Source organism: Oryzias melastigma, linkage group LG19 (assembly GCF_002922805.2).
Source record: "Oryzias melastigma strain HK-1 linkage group LG19, ASM292280v2, whole genome shotgun sequence".
NCBI lineage: Eukaryota > Metazoa > Chordata > Actinopteri > Beloniformes > Adrianichthyidae > Oryzias > Oryzias melastigma.
The window spans coordinates 21,740,313-21,757,005 of record NC_050530.1 but is presented as its reverse complement, the minus strand read 5'-3'; the positions used below and the strand labels follow the sequence as shown (position 1 = coordinate 21,757,005).

General features: G+C 40.0%; 1 protein-coding gene and 1 long non-coding RNA gene across 2 annotated transcripts in view; one reads left to right on the top strand and one right to left on the bottom strand.

Moving 5' to 3' along the window:
- LOC112154137 overlaps positions 1-16,693 on the top strand; it is a 28,577-nt gene that overhangs the window by 3,849 nt on the left and 8,035 nt on the right. The window contains exon 2 of the long non-coding RNA XR_002920603.2: positions 229-294. This is a non-coding gene — a long non-coding RNA (uncharacterized LOC112154137). The remainder of the gene's footprint in view (positions 1-228; positions 295-16,693) is intronic.
- LOC112154133 (protein FAM171A2) lies at positions 688-14,934 on the bottom strand. The gene is made up of 8 exons (XM_024284807.2): positions 14,712-14,934; positions 8,447-8,674; positions 6,711-6,803; positions 6,114-6,272; positions 5,739-5,918; positions 5,545-5,658; positions 4,901-5,027; positions 688-4,773 (listed from the first exon to the last, which is right to left on the bottom strand). Exons 1-8 carry the CDS (start codon positions 14,806-14,808, stop codon positions 3,297-3,299), a joined length of 2,475 nt encoding a protein of 824 aa, XP_024140575.1. The 5' UTR covers positions 14,809-14,934; the 3' UTR covers positions 688-3,296.

The following is a 16,693-nucleotide window of genomic DNA, read 5'->3' as shown; positions in this document are numbered from 1 at the left end:
CACGTTCAACTCACGGTGGCCAAACTAGCTAGCACAGTTAAAATAGCTTTCGTTGTTTTGTTTGTTCAATAAAGTTATATAAAAAAAACACAAGGCTAGTCCGTCCAAATCAGTCTATGGTTCAGTCCATAGACTGATTCAGTCCCCAGGGCGTGCATGACCCCAATGGGTCCTTGGGCAAGACCCTTGACGCTGCTGCCTGAATGTGTCCCTGTGTCTTTCCTGTAGGGTTGCATCAGGAAGGGCATCCGGCATGAAAACTCAGCTGTGACCCCTGATGGGATAAACTGAAAGGTAAACAACAACTGCATGCGCCACATTAAAAGTTCATATTTACTGAAATCTTCTAAATAATATTCCTTAATTTTAAAATTAAAAACTAATTTAGTTTTTAAAAAAAATACTTGTTATCAAAGCCCATTCCATTTTGTACATCAATAAAATAGGTTGTTTTTTTTCCTTTTTATTAAAATAATTGAAGATATTCAAGTTGTAACTTAGTTATAATTATCAGTGACAATCACCTCATCTATCGGTTATGTAAATAATTTTATGCTAACCATTCATCATTATAAAAACAAATGTTTTGGTCAATTTTTCTGATCATGAGAGTTAATCCTGTTTTTTTTTTAATTATTTTAATGTGACCTGATGATTTTGTTAAAAAGTACCAGCAGACACAAATGATACAGTGGGAACAAATTTATTTGTAAGTTGTTTTGTGTACAGAAATAATTAATGTACAGTTTACAAATACCTGACCGGGTTTATAAAGCAAATGTTTTTCTGCACAGAATAAAAGCCTGCACTTTAATCCTCCTCAGCCTCATAAACTGGATTAAAACCAGTTTAGTTGGGTGTCAGCTTTGAAGTGTTTGACCCGATTCATTTCTTCACGAATCTTATGTGACTGAATATTCTCCAATGCACAAATTCACAAAATCCACAGAGGAAACAAAAACACGGGTTTGACTGCAAAACAGAAACCAAGACAGGAGAGTCACTACTTTACAACTCTTAGCTATTCCATAAATGGTTTGAAAACTTGTACATTTACAGCAGTGGACAAGAACTTTCAGCAGGAGTGGTTTCATGGCTGGCTCATCCTTTAGATTGGCGCCGCAGGCGAGGTGGTACAGGCTTATGAACAGCAAGCAAACAACAGAAACATGTCTGTGTGAACTTCCCAACATTTTCTCTTGGAAGGCAAACTGTCACTTTGCAGCAAAAGAAAAAGAACAACGGAAAACATTTTCAAGTTCACAGTTACTGATGTGCCACAGGCAGTGACGGCAGGAGCGTGGTGGTCAGTATGTTATTCTTGTAAACATTAACGACCGGAAGTGAGTTTCGTTAGACTGAGGGAAAGTCAGTGTTTCTTCATATACCAGAGTTCATTTGGCGACGCGTGTCAGTGCGTCTGTGAAGCACGTTTTTGCCAAAAATCCTCACAATTGTCTCAAAAAAGGTTTCATTAAAAACAGCCTATTCTACATATTACATGCACATCGTATACACATCAGTTCCCTAAGAATTTATCTTACCATTTACAAGTTTGTTGAAAAAGAGGACCAGAAATTTAGATAATCAGTGACAAAACAGCCACAAAAAGTTGTCAGTTTTGGCAGGCATGCTTTCCAGTGGCAGGTGTTGTCATTGCCAAAAATGCAGCGTGTGCTTTAGTGTCTGCTGATCTGGACAGCTACGTCGAGGTGACAGAAGCTGCATTTTAAAGGGCATGCCTGTCACTCCATCTTTGTGAAAGAAGGCACTTACAGTAGAGAAAGGGGTCCAGGCCCCGTCTACGAGCAACTGCACGGATCTCAGCGGTGAGTCTTCAAGTGAAGTGGCTGTTTGGCTGACTTTCACATACTTCTTGGCAAATAGGGTGGTGTCTACAAAGGCAGCCAACAAGGACGGGTAGCTGTTGGTGCCTTCAGTTAACTTCATACATTCATCTGCATGCAGCCTTCCTATTCCAATAGGATCACCTTTTAAATGTCTGTTAGGCTATTTACAAGAAAGTCTGCTGATTAAGTCCCAGAAAAAGGCAGAAGTATTTGGCAGAATTCTACAGAAACCAATGAAGTCAGTGATAGACAGATACTGATGCTTGATTATTCCAGCCATTGGTATTTAAATGATGAGCGGCATTACTATAGACCTGTACAAGAGGAAATCAGGTGAAAAATGCAGCTTGCATGATGGAGTGAAGTGAGAAACTGACGAGTGACGGGTTTCAAACTCTTTCAGGGTTCAGACAACTTCTGCTTTTTTCAATAGAACAGGTTCTACATACAATTCAGGTCAAATAAGAAAACTTTGTGCAAAATTCACACAGAAAGGGAATCTGATTTATTTACATATAAATGTCAAAAACCAGAAGGTTCTGCTCTTCAGGATAAGTGGACTCTTGACGTTTTACTATAATTCAAGTACCATAATTTCCGGAGTAGAAGTCGCAGTTTTTTTCATAGTTTAGCCAGGGGTGCCACTTATACTCAGGAGCGACTTTGTGTGTGTGTTTTTTAAACAAACATAAATATTCTCATATGTTTGTTATTTTTCCACTTGAAACCGTTTGCCCTTTAGCGGTTGTTTTCCGCTAACAACCATCAGAGGGCGCTGAATTTTCTCTGGCAGTGCCAGAAGAAGTAGTGTTGTCCAAAACAAACACTGATTAGAATCTGTTTGTTTTCCTCTTAAATTTTGATATTTTTCTCATTTCCATGGCAAAGTATTGTTATTCATGCTTTTATTTTTTGCCATGGCAAATATAAAAGTCTAACTTATACTCCAGAGTGACTTATTCATAGTTTTCTTCTTCTTGATTAGACGTTTTTTGCTCCTGCGACTTATACTCCGGTGCGACTTATAATCCAGAAAATACAGTAGTTCTGAAGGAATTCACCAACAGCAGTAAAACTCAAGAAGTTCAGCTCTCCTTAACAACAGGACCTTAACCTTCACAAATATTTACTAAATATCAATCAGTTATCAAATTGTCTTTTACATTTTCCTCTTTAAAATGGCTATTTCCAGTCGGTGGCTCGGACATGTTTAGAGATGTGACAGGATGCACACAACCTGGACAGAATCAGTCTATAACAGTAGAAAACAGAGAGACGGACAGAGACTGGCTGGAGAACATGGTGGGAAAGTCAAACCATCAGAGAACAGACCAGCAGAGCAGTGGTGATTGTTGGGATCCTCCTCTGGGAAAACGCCGCCTTGCTTCATTTTGGGTCTGGAAAGTCTCCCCTCTGTGTGTTGAAGGTCCAGTGTTCAGTAAAAACTTACTTTCTGGGGTGGAAGACCATGAGAGGCCTGTCCTCGATCTTCTGCCAGGGGCTCTTCTTGTTCTCGTCTTTGTCCTCTGAATCGTCCTCAGGACTGGTCATGGAGTCCCGCCTGTTCTCACTGTTGCTGCTGCGGCTGCTGTTCACGCGGCTTCGGCCTCTTCTGGTGATGGTGGATCCTCGCGAGGATGCCCCTTCGTCCAGAAGAGGGGTGAGAGAATTCTCCTCAGGGGACACCGGGCGTCCCTCGATGCTGCTTTGTTCGCTGTGGTCGGGGTAGGCCAGCTTCGAATAACTCTTTCCGCCACTGCTGGGAACACCAAGGCCCTTCCGCCCTCCTGTCCCCCAGCGCTCTTCTTTAACCTTCCTGTTGGCTCCGGATTTTCGCTCTTGAGACTCCAGGGGCGGCTCAAGGTTGATGTCTCTTTGAACGCCACTGGAACCACTTCCAAACCCCCCACCACTAAGATCATTCCCAACCTCTATGTATGAGTGGCGCACATGAGCGTTAGCCCGTCCATCTAGAGAGATGAACCACGCCCGCGGGTGCTGCTTCACACCCAATTCTAGAAGCTTCTTCTCAGTTAGAGCCTGCAGTTCTCCATTCATCTGAGCCATCGTAGAATCATTGAAAAGTACTGGGATGGTCACAGCTCCACCAGACGAGTCCGAAGCCCAGCTTGGTTCCTCTGAATCGTCACCTTGAGATCCTCCCTGTTGCTGCTGCTGGCCTTGTTTCTGAGAATGGTGGTGGTGGTGATGGTGCTGACCTCCCCCCATCTGTGCGTCTTTGTCCTGGTCTTTCTGGTCTTTGCCATCCTTACTAGAGAACTCAGACGGAATGCGCATGTAGTGTGCCGGGATGACCAGGGTCGGCACCATGCTTCGGTACATGTTTTCTTTCATCTGGTCGATGGAGCTGCAGAAGATAATCTGACCTGGTTGGGTGTTGAGAGAAGTGGGTCTGGCAAGGTTGTCTGCTGCTGATGCAGAATATTCTGGAGGCTTGTCCGACTGACTTGGCACGTAACCCTGGAAGCGAGGGGGGGACGGGGGATCCGATGAATATCCGCGATTGTCGTTGTGGTGTTTGTGATATTCCGAATCTTTGCCCTCCTTGGGACTGTAGCTGCGGTTGTAGTCCTCACTCAGCAAAGGGTTGTCCAGGTTGTTGGTTTCTGTAGCACGGGTGACCTTCATGGCGAAGCTCTCTCCTCGTTGGGAAGTAGAAGTATTTTTTCCCTTTGTGTGTCGCAGCATGTGGGCTGGAACGTGCTTCGTCAAGTCCTCCCTTGAACTTTGGTAGTCTCGAGATGGGGATAACTCGGATTTGTCATTGGAGGAGCCTGACTCAGCGTGGCCTCCACAGATCAGGTTTAGACGGGACGTGGATGTCCCCTGGTCTCGCTTCGCGCCATTTAGATTGGACATATGGGGCTTGCCTTGCTGCCGTCGGGGTTTTAAACACCTACGCCTAGACGGTAAATGGACAGAAAAGTTCAGAAACCAAAGAAAAAACATGACCTGCTTTAGATCAAAAGCAACCAAGAATATTTTCAATCACAAGTACGTTTTGCAGAGAAATCACTCATCCAGTTTACCTGCAGTAGTAAAGCAGAACACAAAGCAGTATGAGCACCAGGAGGGCCAATGAACCAAGAATGGAGAGCAGGAACAGGGTGTGGTAGGTGGTGATGTCCCTCAATCCCGGGTGAGACAGACTGAAACCTGAGAAACATGACAGGAAGCGTGGCTGAAAATCATCAGTGTTCATGCTTTCAACTCTTCATTCTTCATTGTATTTGTGTGGCCATGATATCAACAAAAACAGCATTTTAAAACTTGGCCAAAACCAAAAAGGTGGATGGGTGAAAGCCGGTTCGATGTGTTGAAGCTAAATGACAATATTTAGGCTAACATTAAGAAAAATACTGAACTCAGCCAACATGTGTGTGCATGGCAATCATTTACAAAACATCCAATAAACAGGCTCCATATTGGCAGAGTTGTTTAGGGTGTATCAATCAACCAACTGTAGTCGGGATGGGCTCCAGCAACCCTGGTAAGGATATAGAAAGTTTAAAAAATGGATGGATGGATAAAAAACTTGACTAAAATATCTGAAACTGCAACAACTTCAAAGAACCACCAAGTCTTTTTGGGAACTATCAGGCCTCCACAATTTATTAAGTATAAACGCTAACAGGACTGTTGTAAAAAAGGTGAATCAACAGAGTTGGAGTACCTGAAGATGAAGGAAAGGCTGCCAACCAGTATCCCATCTGGGGAACCACCACGTTCCACACAAACTGATTACCGTCCTTTTGAATGTAACCAGTCCCATTCCGAACCCACAGTCCTGCAGCATGGTTAAGACCGGGTTATCTTCTCATTCTCAGAAACGTTTCGCTCTAGGACAGTGTGAGAGACTTTCTTTACCGCTGGTTGGTTGATAGAGCCAGACAGGCACACTGGTGGCCATCCTGTTCCGCGTGTCAGACGGCAGCGGCACAGAGACGTGGATGGGATCTGACACTTTGACGGCACTTCCATCCTTGTCGTAGAGTTGAACACTGACCACAGCCAGCGCCGTCAGGTCAGCCCAGCCCGTCTCTGCTCCTGATCGGAGAAAAATGAAAGGCAATATTTCTCAAAAGGCTGGAAAACTCTTAACTCTTTATAGGAATTGACAGTATAAAATAGTTTAGAGTCACAACGTCCCGATAACCAATAGTTCTGAAGAATTCCTTGTAATTATGTCAGATGAAAGAAGAAGAACTGCAATAAATTCCATTCAAACACACATGTCCTGACCTGAGCTGTTGGTGTCCTGGCCCAGGAGGAAAGGGAAACCTCCGATCTCATACTGACTCCTGGCTGTGGTCAGCGCAGCAGACAGTGCAGTATAATTGGACGTGGGGGGCAGCTGAATGGACTTCCTCTGGAGCTGCACCAGCGGCTGATTACGAGTCCCTGCAAGGAAAACACTCACACTCTTCAAACCCAACAAGCTCAGAGGAGGTGTTAAAAAAGCTGCTATAAAGGGGGAGGAGTCGGAGACTGAGCCAAGACAAGAGCATCAGAATTAACAGCATTGGAGCATTAGAAATAATCATCCAGTAGGCTGGAGTACGGTTCATGTGAGATGCAGCTTTGAACCAATTGAAGGATCCAACTGTTACATTAGAGGTTTAACCCTTTAACACTGGAGCTCCAGCATTTATGTTCTATGATTTACTGGAACTTTGCAACTGTTTACACAATCATTCCAGTAGATTGTGAAGGAGAAAAGCGGCTCAATTGTGTTAATGGTTGAAATGTTACAGTATGTTGAAGATTTTGTGTTCAAACGTCACTGGTGACAAAACTAAAGCTCTAAAACACAGATAGTAACAGTTTAGTTTGTTTTACCTGGAGATCCAGAAAGAACCTGCAGGACATCTTCATACAGGATAAGAGTTCCTGGCCTCTGGACTAGAAGGTACAGGCTGACAGATGCGTACACTAAAACACAGAAACACAACCAGCTGAGAGGAACATCCAGACAAAACAACAAAAATACAATTTTAAGATGAACAACCTAAGCTAAAATAAACTAAATGTGGTCCGGAAATATAAGAAATCTAAAATTCAGCCAATATTAGACAAAACCAGAGGAAAGAATTTCTGGACTACAGCATCACCATTTAAGAAAGTGCTCATTGTTAGCTCCTCATGGTGGAAGTGATGATGAGGAAGATAAAACCCCTCATTGTAGAAGAACTGGTGATCAAAGTTCAGGAATAGACTCTATAAGAATCTGAGGCCATTTTTCAAACACCATCAATTGAAGGAGAGACTAAAGGCTGGTTTATACTTCCACCCGATTCGTAATCGCTCGCGTCGCAGTGGTCGCACGGCTCTCTTCAGTCGCATCAGAACGCTACACCTGCTGGTGGCTGAAATATTACACCCAGAGTGCAATCACAGGTAAATCGCGTCATTTAACTTGAATTTATTTCAGCGATTAGAGTACGCGACTACGCAGAAAACTCCAGAAAAATATTTTTTAACACGGAAAATGATGAAAACTTACTGAAGAAGTTAAGATATACTGAACTTTACTCATAGAGACAGACAAAGATTGGACAACTAGATAGAAAATAGAGCAAGTTCCTGGAAAAATGTGTCTTCTTTCTCATATCTTATGTTTTTTTTTGGCTAATTTGCTATCTACTGGGGTTTTTTAAGGCTAATTTAGAGTTTAGTGTCTATTTTAGCAACAGGCTATTGTTTTGATGTATTTAGTTTACTGATGAATTTAGGCCTTTTTGGAGTTATGCTAGTATTTAAGCAACAAGATAGCTTTTTTTTTGGCTAATTTGGCATCTACAGGTCTTTTGGGCTAAGTTTAGGACATTAAATATTTTTGCAAATTTGGCTTGAATTAGGGATTTTTTTAATCAATTTTACAAAAATTTTCAGAAATTTAATTCGACTTCAGCGCTCTTTCATAATTATTTGACAAAATTTCCAGTCTTTTAGCAGATTTAACATGCAAACAGCTTTTGCGTGTTCAACAAATCCCTTCAGCAATTAAAGTAAAGCGACTACTTTCGCCAAAAAGTATTCATACTAGCATTATCACAGGTAATGCAACTTTTCTAGTTTTTAGTTAGTTTAAAGCTAATGATGGTTAAGATGTGTGCTTTACATCACTTTATGCATGACCCGATTAGTCGACTAATCTAAAAAAATGACTAGACTATTGAAATAAACGTTTTTGGCAGCACTGGAAGAGAAAAAGTTATAATGCAACACGTGGTGTTCTTCAGTTCTGGGTCAAAATCCTCATCCCACAACATTTCCACAAACACATAGACAAACAGAATAAAGATATTGTGTTTGTTCAAATTCTCTGTAAAACTTTGCATGTGTCTCGAGTTACTCCAGGTTTCAACAGGACTGCTTCTTTCTCTAACTTCACCTGTTTCACCTCACACTAAATGTGTGCTTGGCTTTTTTTCACTTAAAAAATATGAAAACATAAACAAAGACAGTTGAGTTATAAAAAAGCTTGATAAAATAACTAACAACTAAAGAAAATAAAACCTTCAACCAAGCAGTTTTAGTCTGGTAAAAGGAAGAAGAAGAGGGCAGCGACTCACGGGGGATGCGGCTGGAGTGCCAGGGCACCGAGTTGGTGACGTAGTCCTGCTTGGAGGCGGTGATGATGACCCACGTGCCTGTGCGGTACTGGAAGCTGACTCGCACCACGCCGTCACTCCCAGCACGGCTGGACGCCAGGAGGGTCTTATTACCATGAACGCTCACCTGAGCGTCCGCCAACGGGGACAGGTCACTGTTGTCAAAAACCTGCACTTTTATTTGCACCTCTGAAATCACAAAGAGAGAGAGGGAGAGACAGAGGAGTTTAAGTAGTTCTTTGTTTTAATTCACAGTTTTGCTGCTTAAAGGACATATTATGAAAGCAAATCAGTAGATGTGTTTTCAGACTCTGCATCATAGCACACCTGTCCAGCTGTTTGGAGCCACTATAGTCTAATATCTGGATGTTTCAGTTGAAATGTATATTATGGGATGCTGTAACTTCACATACTGTGTCAGGAAACAGAGAAACAGCATTCTCTATAACCATGAAAACGGGGAACGACACATAGACGTGTCATACTACACAGCAGATCTAACAACTTTAGACTTTTAGATATCAAAGTTGAAACGTCAACATTTTTACTCGTATTTGAGCAATCCAAATATCATGTAACTTAATAAACTTTAACTATTCACAAATACAGTTTTTAATTTTCCTTCTCAGCTATGGTAATCCTTCAATTATTTGTACAAAGTACAGAAACAAATCATGTTTTTCCTATGAAGGTCTCTAAAAGAATCTGACTGAGAGCCCAGCATTGAAGCAGTAATTGCATGAACAACTCAAAGGTGAATTTCTAATGAGCTGCTGCTGATCTGCAGAAACTATGTTCTGGAGTCAGATTTATTGATTTTGGCTAAAAACAGCATCATCATAATGAAAAGATCATAAGAAACAATTGAAAAAAGATCCAAACATGATCGAAGGGATGTTGAGCTTTTTTATTTTTAGGACTTTTGAACATCTTAATGTAAAGATCTAGAGGACAAAGTGAATAGAAGGCCCGGGGGCCAGATCCGGCCCTCCAGGTAATTCTATCCGGCCCTCCAGATCATTTTATCTTATTGTTATTAATGGCCTGATGTTATCTTGTGCTTATTTCTAACTTGTATAGTTTTGACAAAATATATTTTTATGGAGAGTAAAATATTGAAAGTTATTTAAGGTTTAAATTGATTTATTCTGGAATAATATTACTGCCTTTTTCTTATTATATAATTATGTTAAAAAGTTTTAAAAATGTAGTTTTAGAGTGTACAATAAATGTTTATCCTGTTCGGCCCGTGACCTAAGGTGTGTTTTGGATCTTGGCCCCTCCTATGACTGAGTTTGACACCCCTGATCTGAAGCACAACCTCTTGTTTAACATCTTTAGCTAGAACTCTGAGCTGGTTATGAAACCCACACACTGCCTCTGCGTTCACGTGACTTGAGATGAACTGATGGACTTCTTCCCAGCAGTGCCGGACGATAATCCTGATGGTGGCCGTGTCTGTTGTCGTCACAGACACACCCTCCTCAAATCCCCGTGTTTCTGCCCTGGAACATTTTGTTTCTCATCCCGCCTCTTGGACGGCATGCATGTGGGTCATGCTGGGAGCGTTTCCATGGATACATGCCGACTCTCCAGAAGCTGCTCCGTCTCCACCACTGTGGAACCCTCCAGTGACAGCAGCGGTCACACCAGTGGCTACACTCAGATAGTGAGCAGCACCGACAAGTGTTAGAATGCAAATGTGCATTGAGATTGGACAAATGTTGTCATCTACTACAACAATTGCTGTGATAAAGGTTTCCTTGTCCGAGCGAGAGGCTGGGAGGGGATTTCCTTCCTCTCAACGGCCCACTTGAAATACTCAAGCTTGAAGTCTCCCCACAGACAGAAACACTGAGTCACAGTGTCACGCTGGAGGACTTTACAGTCTCTCAAAGCAGCTATTCAACCCAGCATGATCCGTTTAGAGCCACGAACAGTCTCACGAAAACAACACGAACAATGCTACGATGACCCGAAGTACATGTGTCAAAGTCAAGGCCCCGGGGCCGAATCCGGCACTTCATGTAATTCTATCAGATCATTTTATTTTATTGTTATTAACGATAAAATGTATTTTTATGTGGAGTAAAATACTGAAAATTACAGTATTTAAGGTTTAAGTTGATTTATTCTGGAATAATATTCCTGCCTTTTTATTATTCAGAATTATGTTAAAAAGTTACAGTTTTAAAGTTTAAAAAATTGTCATTCTGCTAGATTTTTGGATTATTTTGGCATTTAATAAGATTTTTAGGCTATTTTGGAGTTTAGCTAATATTTCAGCTACATGCTAGCTGTTTTGGTTAACCTAAATTATTTTAATTTATGTTTAGGCTAAGTTGGCATTTAGCTAATATTTTAACTGGCCATCAGCTTCAGTATTTTCCGTTATCAATTTCAGCATCTTCAGCAGCCAAATTTAGCTTACAGCATTCACACTAGCATAATCAGGTAATACTTTATATCTAGTTCACAATTATGTTAAAAAGTTACTGTTTTAACATTTAAAAAATTTGGTTTTAGGGTATTTAATAAATGTTTACCCTGTTCGTCTTGCAAACTAAGTTGTGTTCTGGATTTTGGCCCCTTGTCTGACTGAGTTTGACACTCCTGATATAAAGGCCCAGAAAAGACGCTCTGATTGGCTCACAGAGCACCAAGAGTCACCAGATCAGACACTGACCCCACCCTCAATGACAGTGTGAGGACAGCACAGGTGTAAATCCAGGCCCAACATGCCCTTCACTCATTCAAAACCAAGATATTAGATGACAACTAGAAGCTGGTTTCCCATTTAACTAATGTTGAGAGGTCTAACGTTACACCAGATTAAACGATGAAGCAGCAAAATGTGTGTTAATAACAGAGAGATGAGAGTTGTGTATTTTTGATTGGCAGGTGAGTGGATGTGCTGAGTGACTCTACTAAGCTCTCACGGGCTTCAAAAGAGGTGATCATCCTGTGCAAAAACAGAAGATTTTCCTATCAAACAGACACCAAATCAGATCCCTTTCAACAGATAAACCAGGTTGTGTACCTGTGCAGGTGGAGGTCCTGAATTACAGAAAACATCAACAAATCACTCGACACAAAAACAAGGAGAAGATCACAAAGCAATTTAAAAATTATAAAATTTAAAAAAATGTAAAATGAAATTCCAGAAACCAAGACGCTATTTCAAAAAACAAAAGTAATTTCCAGAAATCAAAGTCTTTAGCCGTTTAACACCACAGATCCAGTGTTTATGTTCTTTGATTCTCGCTTTTCTCCTTCAGAATCTTCTGGAATTATCATGTTAACGGTTGAAAAGTTACAGTATGTCAGAGATTTTGTGTTATTCTTCTGGTTTTGGTTTCTGGAAGGTTTATTTGATTTCTATAATGTGATGATTTGTTTTATTTGTTTTGCTTTTGAGCTCCAGGTGGAACATAAAAGTGGAATCTTTCAGCATCAGGAGAACAGCTTTAAACTCTGTTGTTTGTGTGTTTACTTCCTTTGGTACACTGGATTTAGATTAGGATACATGGAAACAGTACTTGTGGAATACTTTGGTTTCTACTGGTTACTTTCAAATAGACTTGGTAAGTCTTGGTTTCCACACATGCATCCAAACAACAACATACCAACTGTGTAAATGAGGTCAAACCCCTTTGTTTAAAACAATTAAAGAACAATTTCCTTAAAATCCAAAACTGTTGTCATTAAAACAACATGATATGTTTTCATTAAGCACAACAGCCACGGCCTAAATGACTTAAAACTGGAGCTGAGAATTGATTAAAAAAAATTAACTAATTAATGCAAACTTGGAAAAAATTAATCGTAATTAATTGCAACTTTTTTGTTTTGTTACAGTATTTGTTACAGTACAGAAATAATACAAAAAAACTTTACATTTCAAACATTTATTTTGAATTAAAGCTGGTGACCAACTATAAAAGAAAAAACTATATCAGATTAATCACACTTTTGTGTTGTGATCACTAATAATCACAATGTTTTACTAGGTATATTTTATGGAAATATGTGGCTTTTGAACAAAAACAGGTCAGAGAGAAAATGTTCCTTTATTTTTATTGTATGAAACTTTCAACATTTTCAAGTGTTAACCAAGAAATGTAGTTTGAGTGAACAAAACACATCAACAGTAAAATAAGGAGAACTCTGAAAACTTTTATAACAACAGTATTACTCCAAGAAAACAAAGATGATGACACACAGTTACTTTTATTAAGTTATGTTAATTCATATTAACGCGTTATTTGAGTTAGATAATCATGTGCATTAATGCGTTGATGTTCACAGCCCTACTTAAAACCAATGACATTTAGTTAAAGAAGCAGAAATGTGTTTTGGAAAATACCGGTACCTTTCCTATTGAGGATTATTTATTTAAGTACTTCCTATTTTGATTCAAAACACACAGAAAAAAATATTATTTTATTTTCAAATCTCTCACCAGTTTGGATTGGTTTTAAAGTTTTCACATAAAGGATTCCATGTCAACCAAAGTGTAATGTGTCATTAGAGTCTTTATCCTTAACCTTTAAAACCTTAAGTACAATTCCTTTCTAGTATAACCAAATGAATAAATGAGCTTAGTATATCAGGGGTGTCAAACTCAATCAAATGAGGGGAGAAAAAAAACACCAAAGGGTGCAGGTCAAACAGGATAAACATTTATTGAACACACTAAAACTACATTTTTAAACTTTAAAACTGTAACTTTTTAACATAATTATTAACTAGATATATAGCACTACCGGTGATAATGCTAGTGTGAATGCTGTAAGCTGATGTTGGTCACTGAAGATGCTGAAATTGATAGTTAAATATTAGCTGAATGACAAATTAGCCTGAAAAAAACTAAAAGAAAGAAAACATGGCTTAGCTAAACAGCTAGCATGTAGCTATAATATTAGCTAAACTCCAAAATACCCTAAAAAAATCTTGGTAAATACCAAAATAGTCCAAAAAGCTAGCAGAATGCTAATTTTTAAAACATTAAAACCATAACTTTTTAACAGAATTATAAATAATAAAAAGGCAGGAATATTATTCCAGAATAAATCAATTTAAACCTTAAATAACCTTTAAATAACTAAATAAAAATATATTTTGTCAAAATCATACAGGTTAGAAATAAGACCAAGATAACATCGGGCCGTTAATAACAGTAAAATGATCTGGAGGGCCGGATAGAATTACCCTGAGGGCCGGATCCGACCCTGGGCCTTGACTTTGACACATGTAAATTAGATGATAGGAATGCAATGGTTCACTTTTAGGTTTGACATATGATTTGAAAAATGTGTTTTTTCCCTTTGTTAATCAGCAAGTAATAGTTAAGGAAAACCTTTAAGTTTGCTGAAAATAAAGATTCTCTTCACAGATGTTTGGCATCATGAACACACTGATGTGCAGTAGGAATGTAACAATTCACTTTCCCCACCGTTCAGTTTAACGCTGTAACACACTTTGGTTCTAAACTAAGAATTGTGGCATTTATTCAAGATCGTGTTTCTGTAAATAGAACTGAATTGATGTTGGTGTGGTCCTTGGAGTTTATTTAACTATCCTCATCTTTGTTATTTCACCACTTAAATGCCTGAAGAACTCCATCTACACTAGAATAAACTACACACAATGTTTGCTGAGCAAAGACTGCAGTAAATGCTCTTAAAAATACCATTTCATCAGTGTGTTTCTGCATCTGAAACGTCCTCTTACAGCAGCTCTGGCTCTCTGTCAGGGTGAAGTGGTGAACTGCAGAGCCAACACTGTGACCATCCATGCATCCCCAAATAACTGCAGGCATGCATAAAATAAGATCATTACATAATGTCCTTCAAACGGCACACCACGACAGAAACACGGGGAACGGGCCTTTCAGAGGGGAGATTCCTGCAGGAGCCCCGCTCCTCCTGGCATCAGCATGCAGAGCAACAATGAAGCTGAGGGCCTGGACCCCCCAGGCCCGACCGTGGAGGAGCAGCGGGCCTGTGCTAACAGCAGACCCCCCGACACATTCCTACAGCAGCCCACCCACCCCTCCACTGTGGCCTCCGTCATTAAAACACGGAGGATCCATGAGGAGGAGCCGCTGAGGGCAGATGAAGACAAAGCCTCCTCTTCCTCTGACAGCGCCGCAGACAGACGCGGACAAAAGCCATAAAATGCAACCACTCCCATCTCCTCATTGTGCTGCATCCCCGCGACTTACCGAGGGCTCCCTGGTCTGGCACGGATTTGGCCAGAGCCTCCCGAACCGTGCAGACCGAGGCGAGCAGGAGCAGAAGACAGACTCTGTGGAGCAGCATCCTGGCAGCTACATCTCCAGCCGGGACTCCATGATCCTGCCGCCGATCCCGAGCGTTCACCGCTGAAGGCGCACCGATGATGCTGCCGCCCGCGCGTGCGTGCGTGAGGGGGGGCTTCGCCTTGTTTTTATTGTCTGAGGGGCAGAGATGTGAGCGACCACCCCCTCTGCTGGTAGGGACAGGAAGCGCACCTGGCTCCAATCACTCCTGATGCTGATGGAGCTGCATCAGGAGGAGGAGAAGCAGGAGATCCTGGCCTCACAGAAGCAGGAGATCCTGGCCTCACGGGAGGAGAAGCAGGAGATCCCGGCCTCACAGGAGGAGAAGCAGGAGATCCCGGCCTAACAGGAGAAGCAGGAGATCCTGGCCTCACAGGATAAGCAGGAGATCCTGGCCTCACGGCAGGAGAAAGGAGTTGTTTTTCCGGGTTTATATATAATTCCACACTGCAAAAAATCTGCTTTAAAAAAACATTAAAAAATGTACAAAATAATGTAACATAGCTAAAACTAAGAAAAAATTATCTGCCAACAGAACAAGAAAGTTTGGCTTGCCAAGACTTTTCTAAACAAGTAAAACTATAAAAGTTGCATCACCTGTGATAATAGTGTGAATGCTTTTCACTGAAAATAGTCACTGAAGACACTGAAGCTGTTTGCTGAAAATGGCAACGCAATTGATTTTAAGTTCTGAAGGGATTTCCTGAAAATGCAAAAGGGAAGTTTATTTGTATAGCACATTTCATGTACAGGGACAATTCAAAGTGCTTTACATAAAACATTAAAAGAAACCATTTGTAAAGCTATTTGTAAAATGTTAAATTTGTAAAAAGACTGGAATTTTAATTAAAGAACTTTGAAAGAGCGCTGAAGTTAACCTAAATGTAAAAAAGGGAGTACAGTTGCTTAATCATCACTAATACATGCCAATTTTGCAAAAATATTTAGTGTTGCTTAAATATGAGCGAAACTCCAAATTAGCCCAAAAAAATCTTAGATGTCAAATTAGCCTAAAAAAGCTAGCACTTTGCTAAAATACTAACTAAACTTAAAAATACCAAAAAATTCCTCAGTAAACTGAATTAGTCCAAGATGTTAGCCTGTTGCCAAAATAAACTCTAAAGTAGCCTAAAAAACTCCAATAGATAACAAATTAGCAAAAACGTTAGCATGTTGCTAAAATCTTAGGTGAACTAATAAAATTTGAAAAGACAAGAACATGAATATATTTAAAGGTTTGTTGCTTAAAATGTTGAAATTTGAAGACTTGCTCATTCATTTCCAATGGGACATATTTTGCTCAATATTTCAAAAACTACAAAGTTTACAAATACCAAAAAGTACAAGCAGTAATGTCCTGAACGAGCTGAATGTTTTGATACTGAGTTTATACGTGTCGAAAAATGTACGGAAAGGGGCAGAATCATCATAGTGTGATGCTGACTAAACATTCTCACAAATATCTTAGCAGCCAAATATACCATAAACAATAGTACTTTTCTATTCTTCTAAAAGAATAGTAAACTGCTGCACTATTCTTTTCTCTCTATACGTTATCATTTACTTTAAATTCTTGAATTAAGGCAAAGCTCCTGCATTGATCTTGGTAATCCAACTGTCACAGGCCTGAATGAAGATAATGTTACTGTTGAGATTCTAGTTTCAAGTGTGTTTTTACTCAGATAGGTAATAAAATCTTAGTAACATGCCTTAATATCTAATTGAGACTTTTAAAATAAGTGAAATTATCTGGTATAAAATCTACTAAGTGACAAGAATGATCTTACTGTTTAGAAATAAGCATTTATATGTTTGTTTTAAGATAGTTTCTCTCATTTAGGTTTCACTTTTTGCAGGGCAGTAACATCACACTGACAGCACCTGCA